Below are 10,416 nucleotides of genomic sequence, written 5' to 3'. Positions count from 1 at the left end.
ACTCTTTGAAATGACAGAACAACACACTGATCTGGAAGAACACACAAAAGGCAAAACGGTGCACATGTTCCAATAAACACGTGTTTTTTCTATGCATGACATTTCTGGAAAAACTATAATTCTTATATTGTTTATACCGAAATTTAATCTTTATAGAAACGTGTTGTATTTAAAAAAGGGTAGTCTTGTTTTTTTAATTGAATGCAACACACTTACATAAAAAATGATATAGAAAAGGATTGATCATCACTATGAAATGGGATTTACACTCCTCTCTCTAACAGTACCCGCGAATTCTATTTCTTCCATAAACAAACACATCGCGCATGTGTGTCGTATGGGGTGCGTTTGATTTGTTCTCCAGGGACGCTCAATTCATTCACATTCTAGAAGGCATATTTCTATACTAGTTTGAGACTGGTTCGTTTGTGACAGAAATATTTAAACCCTAAACACTGGAGATGCTTGTCAAAACATCGACCGTTCTGCAGGTGCCAAACCGGATCTCAGTACGATGGTGTGCGCCTGCCTTCCACGGTGAAAGGAGGGGTTCAAGTCCCGGCATCTGAGACGTTTTATCATGCTAAAAAAAACTTTTCAGGGAATATTATTTAATTCTTGAAAATGAAAAAGGAAATACTCATTTTAACAGGCAGCTTCAGTGTTTCTTTTTAGCGTGCAGTGAAATTGTCTGTGTGTGTGCGTGTATGTGCGTGTGTGCGTGTATGTGTGTGTGTGTGCGCGTATGTGGGTGTGGGGGTCATTTATGTAAATACAGAGATTACTGGTGAAGTTATTGACAGACCAAAAACCATTCCTTACTGAACAAGTGACAGAATGACCCTCCAGACATGATTTAGTTCGTCTCCTGAAATGAAATGATTCAAATGTAGACGTTCGCATCAACTCTGCAGATATTTTCTCTCTGTTTTACCGCTGCAGCTGTGTTGATCTTTTTGTAGAAAATGGTCACGACACTCACACCTGATTCAGGTTCCAACTACTCAGAGTTGATTGAATCAACTCTTTTCAGCTGTTCTGAAACCAAAACTCAGAGTTCAAACAGGTTCGAACTCTGAGTTTGTTAAACTTGCTTCTTGAAACGGCCCCAGAGCTTCAGCTTCAGCTCCAGTGTTTACATTCTTTTGGTTTTGGTAACTCTTCAACGGTTGACGCAGTTAACGTAACTCCAGCTTATTCTGAAGAAACGCAGCCTCACACTGATCTGCAGCTCTGCACAGCAGGGAAGTGTGGATGTAATCAATGCGAATCAGCTTATTTCATTTAGGCTCTGCACCATTATGTAACGCTTGGAACGTAAAATGTTGAAGAACTTTTGAAAGCTGTGGAGAACATTTTCAGGTTTTTTTAGATAAATGATCAAAAACAAGAATGATTTTTATGCTTTTTATGATATGTATATTACTGCTGAACTTTAACCAGAAGGTAGAGCATAAAATTAATAAATAAAGTTTAAAAACCGTGTTTAAAATGACACACAATCTCTTTCTATTCAAATCTGTGTTTTTATCAGTTTTGTTGATTCTGATCTCCTGTTCTAAATAAAACTATAAATGATGGTGATTTAATACAAATAATTTCAATTTTCATACATCCAGTAAAAAGACACATAGCAACAAACATTTCATTAAAAAGTCAGAATGGTGGTTCGATTTGTGAATCTGATCTAATCACACCTAAGCAGCCGTACTCCTACCATGGTTTACATGTTGGTGTCTCCTGCTCGTCGTCGGACGTCTTGAATCCAAAATACAGTCAAACCACAGACATCCCCTCTTTTACTGAAGTGCTTCTTGTTGGGCTGCCTGCATCAGTGTATGTGTTTCAACTGTGAGGAAACAACTTCAAGCTCCATCATTCTGCTCTCGTGTTCAGTAACGTAAAGCCTGTCATAAAACTCGTGTTAGTGAGAATCAAAGAACATAAAGCAGATTTATGTCCCAAAACCACAAGACAGTTCTTTATGAAGAATCTCTTTTTAATTTTTCTTTATTTTCACTTATATACATTTTTGTGTACACACTGTTGAGGCGACACCTATGCAATTGTCCTGGCCTATTTAAAGATATATTTGGTGTAATAACTGATCAAATTAGGTTAGAAACGATATAAACAATAGAGCAGAAATGCTACGACAGACACGTTATCACCCACCCGATATGTATCGTCATATCGTCCAGCACTAGTTTGGAAGGTCAGTCTCTGAAAGAGCTCAGACTTTTTGACTATCACTGTACTTGAGTAAAGGTTTTAGATTCTCTGTCCAGCTTTATTTCTACACTGAGTTCATCAGGAATGATGGTGGACTGCACTAGACGCTTTGAGTGGAAAGTCTTTCCTTTTGCTTCGGTTATCCCATCATGCATCTACCACCACGCCCACGCTCCAGATGGTGTGAGTGACAGCCGGTCTGTTTCTGCACAGGTTTACAAGAGGGCTAAAGCACTGGACCAGTCCGACAACGACATCTCTGCAGTCTACAGGGCCTACATCCACTGAAGGGGCCACATTTCCTCTGGACCACCGTCTCTCACCCCTCCTTTCTTTCTCAGTAGTGGTTTTTATTTCAGTTTTAGTGCTTTGTTTAATTCCTCCCCCATCCCAGTCACTTTTTGCCCCCAAAGTCCTGTCATTGCTTCTGAAGAGTCCTTGAGCTTGCACTGACCTGGCTGTGAGGAGGCTGCTGTGTGAAGACATGCAGGAAACTGAAAGAAGTGCTGTTTGATTTTTAAAGTGTGTCTTTAATTTAGTGTTCTTTTTTTTATCATAAATCCATGAGTGAACCCCCCACCAACACGTCACTGCATTGCCTTAATGTCAGACGCCCTCAAGTCTCTCAGTGGTTTGTATTTATTTGTGTGGGCGGAGCTCAGTGCAGGTGGCTTCTTTGGTTTCCAGGTGATCCTGCTTTTGTGTTGATGTTTGTGATCTGATGTGATGACAGGGCGACGCGTGCTGAGGCCTTAAAACACTGTACAGATGGAGAGAGCCACCATTAACCCTTTACAGACCCATGTGGACACTTCTCTGACCTACGCTTTCACTCCGTTTGGTTTTAGGTAAAGTCAGGATCAGAGGTGTTGAGCTTTCCACCGGAGTATTCAAAGCCACAATTGTTTAATGATCAGACTGTTACACGGCAGCAGAGTCCCACTTTGCTGCATTTTTCCGTTTGCATCGCCTGCTGGTTCACTGGTCTGGTATTCCACTCAGAACAGTAGTTACTCTTTTTGCAAAAACGTTCTTTTGAAGGAAAACGTAACATTTGACGTCTTTTACTTAAATATTGGAGGCTGAACTTGCTTGGGTCCATTTGAGTTACTGCTGAAAAAAAAATCATTTTTGTCTTCAGCTTTTTGACTCCTTTAAAATCAATTTTGAAATAAATATTTTAGTACCATTTTGGATGAATTTCACATGTGTAATCTGTCAGTGAAGTCACAGGAGGTGTGACGCTCTGTGGGACGTGAGAGCAGCTCCGTGTGATGGCTGAATGACTGTCGTCTGAATGGTTCTTGTTGGGACTCCAGTATTCAGGTTGGACTTTTTTCCCTTTCACTGTTTTCAGAGGAAACTTGTAAATACCACATTAACTGCATAGGTTCCTTTTGTGTCTCCAATAACCCAAAATGAAAAGATCTTTTGGTTTTGACGACAGGTTCTTGTCTAACATCTGTTCTTCAGTTCTGTAGATTTCTCAGCTCAAATGTAAAGACTGTCAAAGAAGCGTCTCATATAATCCTGCTCATTGCATTGAAATTATGGTTTGGACCCCAGCAGTCGGATGAGGGGAAACTTTGCTTTAGGGGGATATTTATGATTTTGTGTACGTATAGAAATGCAAAGACTTTTGTCCTGTTTAATAAATCCTCCCCTGATTATGGAGTTGTGTGGTTTCCTTGTGCTGTTCTCCCTGCACATGCTGCCCGGACGGCCGGATCAATGATCAGTCACAGATATTGGGTTTGGTGTGTTCCATGAGGAAAAAGGTCAACCATGGAGGACAAGAAAACTGAAGAAGATTCCTGACCTGCACCCAGATAGATGGCTTGTATTTTGCAGTAGAAACCACAAAAATCAAATAAGAGATGGTGAATCTAGAAAAATCCTTTCTAAAACAAGAGTTCAGTTTAGAAGAGGCTCAGAATCTTTGGGCTTATAGGGATGTTTGTCTTGTCACTCAAGAAAACATGCTGTGTTTTTAATCAAACTCTTGCGATAAGAAGTCCTTGTAAAGTGAAAAAACCTTCGATACCATGAGATTAGCAAAAGTATTAGAAGATTTTTACTATAGAGTGAACTCATCAGTAAACACAATATTCTGCATGACCATCAATATACCTTAGAAAAAACAACATCTTCACTTGCCCCTATACGTTTTGTGGAAGATGTAACATCTGCAACTGAAAAACACTATATGCAGTGGGAATCTTCCTGGATTTAAAAAAGCTTTTGATACCGTTAATTATGACTTTTTAATAAATAACTGCACACGTTTGGAGTGAGAGGACTGCCCTAACTTGGCTTACCAGTTATTTGCATAACAGAGAGCAGTGTGATGAAAGAAACCATGTAAAATAAAAATGTTGTCAAAGGCTGGTGTTCCTCAAGGTTCAGTTTGGGGGCCACTGTTAGTTACTCTGTATATCACTGATATTTGTGAAATCTCAAGCCTGGGGTAAACTGTCTTATTTACAGATCATACAAACGTATTCTGCTGTGGAGACAATTTGGAAGAGAACTCAATGAATGTAAGAGTTGGTTTGATCTGCATAAGTTAACTCTAAATTTAAAGAACTCAGCCTGTTCCTCCCTTTAGACAGTAAACCCTCCCACACACTTTGGACTTTACTGTTTCTAGTTATTGGTGTGATGTGTTGTTTCACTGAGATGATGGAACTATGACTGAAGTCACAAAAGAAATCCTGGTATCAATTTATTGAGCACAATGTGTTCCAAACATTAAAGTTCAAGTAAGAACAGCTAAACACAAATGTTACAGTCATTCAAATGTGAAGTTTAACAGCAGAACACAGTGTTTGTGTTCTTTCAACAACAGTTTACCAAACCTGTCCTAAATCTCTTGCAGACGTTCTCCTAAATGTTTGGTTCTCGTAAAGTTTCTTTCCCTTCCACTCTTCTGTCCAGATCACTCCAAACCAGCCCAGAGCTTCCAGTCTGAACCACAGAAGCTTCTGCCAGAGCTTGGATTGAGGTCCACACTAACATCTATGGAAGTTTTTTGCTGTTTAAAAAGCAAGGGTTGAAAAAAAAATTCAGGATAAAAATTCAGAATAAAAATTCAGGGGTTTAAAAAAAATTAGAGTCTGATGGAACTAAAAAACTTCCATAAACATCACTTTTACAAAGAGTTTCGATGTTTTGACTGAAATGTCTCATTTTTATTTCATTTAAATTGAGTGTTGTGTTTGGATAATTGAACATTCAAATGCAGCTAACAGTATTCACACTATTTATTGCAGGCAATGCTGTATCTAGTTCTATCTTGTAATAGTTCTCCACTTGTTCAAATGCCAGCAATCTCCAATTTAATGTTCCTAATTTCATCATCAATCCTTCCTTCCTTCCATATCATGTTAGTCTTTTCAATGTCATTAAACCTGCAGCCGTGATCTCTGTTCATCAGAGCCTTCCAGATTTCATATTCAGAACAGTTACATTCAGAGTTCTTCTCCTTTTTCAGACTGCACTAACACTATCATTGAACACTCAACTTCCCTTCTTCCCAAACTTTATCAAATAATTCTAACAGGATTTCCCTGAATAGGTCACGTGACACACCCCTACTTCAGTAGAAAGTTCATTAACTGTGGTGCGACACCGGAAGACCTCCCAAATTTGGCTATGTGGGCGGGCCCACCTTGATAAGAAGTGCGTGACCAGCTTCATGATGCATTCGAATGCAGCTCGGAAATATAAATTGTTCTTTTCGTGACGGCCCTGCAGTGAGACTAGTGCCAAAGCTCTGGTCTGGTGAGCATGTCCAAACACAGCTGCTCTACTGAACGGAGACAGAACACTGCAGTTAGCGGTGAAGCTCGCGCACATTCAGCGCTACATCAGGCTGACGTTGGGATGTCCGACAGACTTGAACGCATCTCTCCTGAGTAGTTAAGGGGATCCGCTCCACGACAGTCGTCGATCCCGGGCCTCCAGACCAGCCGCGGAACGAACAACCATGCTGAACCCGCAGAGATCCGTGAGCGAGCTGCCCAAGATGTCCGCCGCCAGCCAGGTGGAGAGAGCCGTGCTGGTAAGCCGCTCCGCAGCTCCGCCCGGCGGGAGCGCCCCCAAACACACCGGGGACGTCTGCGCGCGGGACCGACTGACCACCGGGACTCGCGCGCGCGGACGGATCACAGTGGCGAAGGATGATCGGTTCCGACGACGAGCTGAGGCGCGACTGACAGCAGCACGGTCACGTGACCGCAGCTCTGTTTACAGAGGGGCCGTGTCGCGGCGGCTCGTGCGCTCACACCGCTGTTGTGGTGGTTGTGATGTCGGTCCGCATTCATCGATCTGCTGCTCCTGACAGCACGACTGACGGGCTCCTGCACGGCCGAGCGTGCGTGTGCGCGCGCGCGGCTGTCGGTCCAGAGTTTGGGTGAAACAAAAATCTCCAGAAAACCTGATTTTGGACAGCAGCAGCATCCGTACTCGGCTGCATGAGACGGATGACGTCACGTGTTTCCTTCCTAAGCCATCACCAGGTGTATACATCAGTTGTTGCAGCATCTCTTTAACATCCATACGCCAGGTGTATGCACCTGTTTCCTTTCTCCAGAGCATGCGCGAACATCTGCAGATGTTCTTCACCACTGAGGACACGTCTGGAGGACTGAGCCCTGCTGATCTGCAGCTCTTCATGTGTTCACAGGAGGAGGAGTTCAACTGGCTGCTGAAAGAAGAAGTCCACGCCGTCCTCAAGCAGCTGCAGGATGTTCTGAAGGTGAAGCTCCACTGTCCACCTCACTGTTTCTCTAGTATCCGTACGAGAGCTGCCACAAACGACTAATCACTGATTGTTTTTCAGGTTAGTTGACTAATCAGGTCATGCACAAACTGGATGTAAAGCACACATCTTAACAAATACTAGCTTTAAACTAACTAAAAACTAGATATATAACATAATACTAGTGTGAATGCTGGAAGCTGAATTTGGCCCATAAAGATTCTAGTGCTGATATCTGAAGGTGCTGAAAATAATAGCTAAAAACGCTGAAGCTGATAGCCAGATAAAATATTAATTAAATATGAATTTAGCCTAAAAAACTGAAAAAAAGTCTAAGTCTACCAAACAGCTAGCATGCAACTGAAATATTAGCTAAACTCCAAATTAGCATAAACAACTGAAACAATCCTAAATTAGCCAAAATAGCTAAACCTAAAAAACCTTAATAAATGCCAAAATAATCTATAAATCTAGAAGAATGTCATAACTTTCAACTTTACTACACTCTGACTACATTTAATATAAAGCAACAACTAATCGACTATTAAATTAGTCGTCAACTATTTTAATTAGTCGACTTGTGGTGGCAGCCCTACTCTGTAGTGACGCCGGTCTCCTGGTGGTACAAACGTCTTGAAGACGATGCTTTGTTGTTTATTGTTGGTGCTTGTCACTCACATTCAGTGTGTTATCTTGAGTGCATCTAACAAATGTAAACTTCTGAGCTGCAGAAAGGCTTCATCTCTGTCTGTCCCAAACAGGATATTAACCCTTTAACACCGGAGCTCCAGTGTTCATGCTCTTTGATTAACTGCAACTGTTCAACAGCTAGCATGATAATTCCAATTTTCTCCTTCACAATCTACTGGAATGATCATGCTAGCGGTTGAACAGTTACAGTATGTTGAAGATTTTGTGTTTAAGCGTCACCGGCGACGCCTCAAGGGCTAAAGGGTTAAAAACCTCTGATCTGACACACCAGTAAGCTTAGACTTCTGTTTCAGAATGGCTGCTTGGGGTTAATTCATCGTCCATGATGATTAACTCAGGGTTAATTGTACCCAGACAGACAGAAAGTTCTGGTAGTGCTTATCAGTAAACACAGCAAACACTGCAAAGAATGAAAATGACTGATTCAATCTTCTCGGTCTCTAGACAAAGTAAAGCAAACAGAAAAAGGTTGTTTTCTTATTGATGTTTGCTTGAACTTTGAGTTTGTCTGACTACATTTACCAGAAGAAAGGTCAGATGAGACCAGTGGGAATCAGAGCCCTACGCATAGGCAAGCTAGGCGGTCGCCTAGGGTCCAGTCTGCTGGAGGGGGGGCCAAATTGCAATTTTTTTTTTGACACACCACTCATTTTTGTGTAAAATGTAAAAAAATGAAATGACTAAAACCATAATTAAAACAACTCAAAAGTTTCAAAAATCCCCCTGGGCGCAACGCAACCCAGAGCCGGAGCTGGTGAATAAAACCTCTTCAGTAAGTACACCTTCACTGTGAGAAAACAGGCTTATGGTTAAAAATGAGATCAGTTTGTGAAGGAAAAAAATAAAAAAATCATCTGAGAAAAATCATGAGTTTTGACTGAACGCAGCAGGAATTGTTTGTTCCTCCCATGGCTGATCAGTGCTTTTACATCAGTTCCATGAATCCAGAAATGAAGGTGGAGGGCTTCTGCAGGCTCACTGTGGGAGCAAGCTGCTCTAAAAGGGAACTCTGCTTGGTTTGGACTACTCTTGTGTCAACACCGTCTAAAGGCTGTGTACTGAATGTCCTCGGCCTTTTTATGATCAAGTAAACATGTCGTCACAGCTAGACTCACCACATATGAAGTACCGAGACTTTGACTTGATTCCCACTAGATGCTGCCTTAAAGGAACCGTACCATGCTTTTCTTAAGTCTTTCAGAGTAAACTATATCCATCATACATTATCTTTACAACGTAAGAAACAAATTATTTATGAAATACGATTTATTTTTGTGAACTATTTTTATACCCAGTGGTGAAACGACTCGATCTCTGAGGCTCCGCCTTTTGCTCCCTGAGGGTCCCTCCCACTTCATGATGTCATCCTATAGCCGGTGTGTCACCCACAAAAATATGAGGGGAAAATTGTTATTATTATTTTAATATTGATGCAGGCCCACATACAGTGCAGCTCGGATGTTTATCCCCATAATTTGGCACAGACAGAATGGAGATGCTAATGGGTTCATTTTTGTGGTGAAATTCTGTCAAAAAATGCAGACAACACCACCAGATGATCATTCCAGTATTTATTGAAATGATGACATATTCTCTGCATCAAAAATCATATTTGATTTCATGTGGATCCATTTGCCTTCCTGCTGTTGCTCAATAATCCATGTTTAAATCTCCCAATTCATCGCTCGTTTTTCCACCGGGTCACGAGCGGACGCGTGTCTCCAGCTCTCCTCAACTCACCGAGCTGCAGCAACTACTACCGCAACGAGGAGAGTTGAACATGCCACCGAAGAAAAATCTTGAAGCCGATCTGGCAGAGCTCAAAACTGCGCTAGCCGACATACAGGCTAAGCTAACCCCAGCAGTTCTCTCTGAACCAAAATTGTCAGCCCTGCTGGAAGCTAAGCTAACACCGCTGCTCCAACTCCTGGAAGATTTCCATCAAGAAAAGGCACGTAATGAACAACGAGATAATCGCCAAGATCTCCTGGAGAGGAGGATGCATGATATGGATCAGTGATGGGAGCAAACCTGACCGTGGAGAATCAAGTTGGAGTATTTCTTGCGTCTAAAGGGATTTCCTTGGACCTAAATACTGTTGAGGTCTGTCATTCCTCAGAGAAAGAATACAGATAAACCAGCGATCCTGATCAGGTTTGTGAATCAAAAGCACAAGATAGCTCTGATGAAACAACGCAAACACCTGAAGGGGTCTATGGTGTATCTTAATGAACATTTAAGCAAATATCACGCTGATCTGGCTAAGCACGCAAGAATCCTACGCAAAAAGAAACAGATCCACAGTACGTGGATTCTGAACTCCAGAATCTTTATAAAACCACTCGGACCACCGGACGCTACAAAGCCTCTGGAAATAAAATCCATGAAGGACTTTGAGAACTGTGGGATTACACATGTCTGACCCTTTAATTCAAACAAAATCTGAAATGTGAACTCAAAAAACTGCTGAAGGTGAACTCTGACCTGACTCTGAGCTGCAGAACAAGCACATTTCCCTTGAGATGAGACCTTCACAGTCTCATAACAACGAAGAACGATTATGTGGCCTTAAACTTGTTCCTAAGCTGTGATGTAGCATTGATTCTGCTCAAATTCCTGATCCTTTTCTTTTCAACTTATTATTTTTTGTTATTATAATCATTCTTTCATGAATACAATCTGCACAAATTGTATATTTTTTAATTAGAATA

At 41.5% G+C, this 10,416-nt stretch overlaps 2 protein-coding genes across 6 annotated transcripts in view; both read left to right on the top strand.

Annotated features, from left to right (window-relative positions):
• Positions 1 to 3,906, top strand: part of glyr1 (glyoxylate reductase 1 homolog (Arabidopsis)) — an 18,992-nt gene extending 15,086 nt beyond the window's left edge. For all 3 annotated transcript variants that reach the window (XM_024290760.1, XM_036213026.1, XM_024290756.1), the window contains one exon: positions 2,446 to 3,906. In XM_024290760.1, coding sequence (XP_024146528.1) covers positions 2,446 to 2,520 — 75 coding nt within the window. In that variant the 3' untranslated portion in view covers positions 2,521 to 3,906. The remainder of the gene's footprint in view (positions 1 to 2,445) is intronic.
• A 2,043-nt stretch (positions 3,907 to 5,949) lies between these two features.
• Positions 5,950 to 10,416, top strand: part of rogdi (rogdi atypical leucine zipper) — a 14,258-nt gene continuing 9,791 nt past the window's right edge. The window contains exons 1-3 of one of the 3 annotated variants that reach the window (XM_036213027.1): positions 5,950 to 6,015; positions 6,154 to 6,295; positions 6,920 to 6,991. In XM_036213027.1, the coding sequence (XP_036068920.1) occupies positions 6,221 to 6,295; positions 6,920 to 6,991 (147 nt within the window). In that variant the 5' untranslated portion in view covers positions 5,950 to 6,015; positions 6,154 to 6,220. Of the gene's footprint in view, positions 6,016 to 6,046; positions 6,296 to 6,396; positions 6,753 to 6,919; positions 6,992 to 10,416 lie in introns of those variants that run through there. The other 2 variants (XM_024291442.2, XM_036213028.1) reach the window with 2 other exon arrangements.

Source organism: Oryzias melastigma, linkage group LG8 (genome assembly GCF_002922805.2).
Source record: "Oryzias melastigma strain HK-1 linkage group LG8, ASM292280v2, whole genome shotgun sequence".
Taxonomy (NCBI): Eukaryota; Metazoa; Chordata; class Actinopteri; order Beloniformes; family Adrianichthyidae; genus Oryzias; species Oryzias melastigma.
The sequence above is the reverse complement of the archived record's forward strand: the minus strand, read 5'-3'. Positions and strand labels throughout refer to the sequence as shown.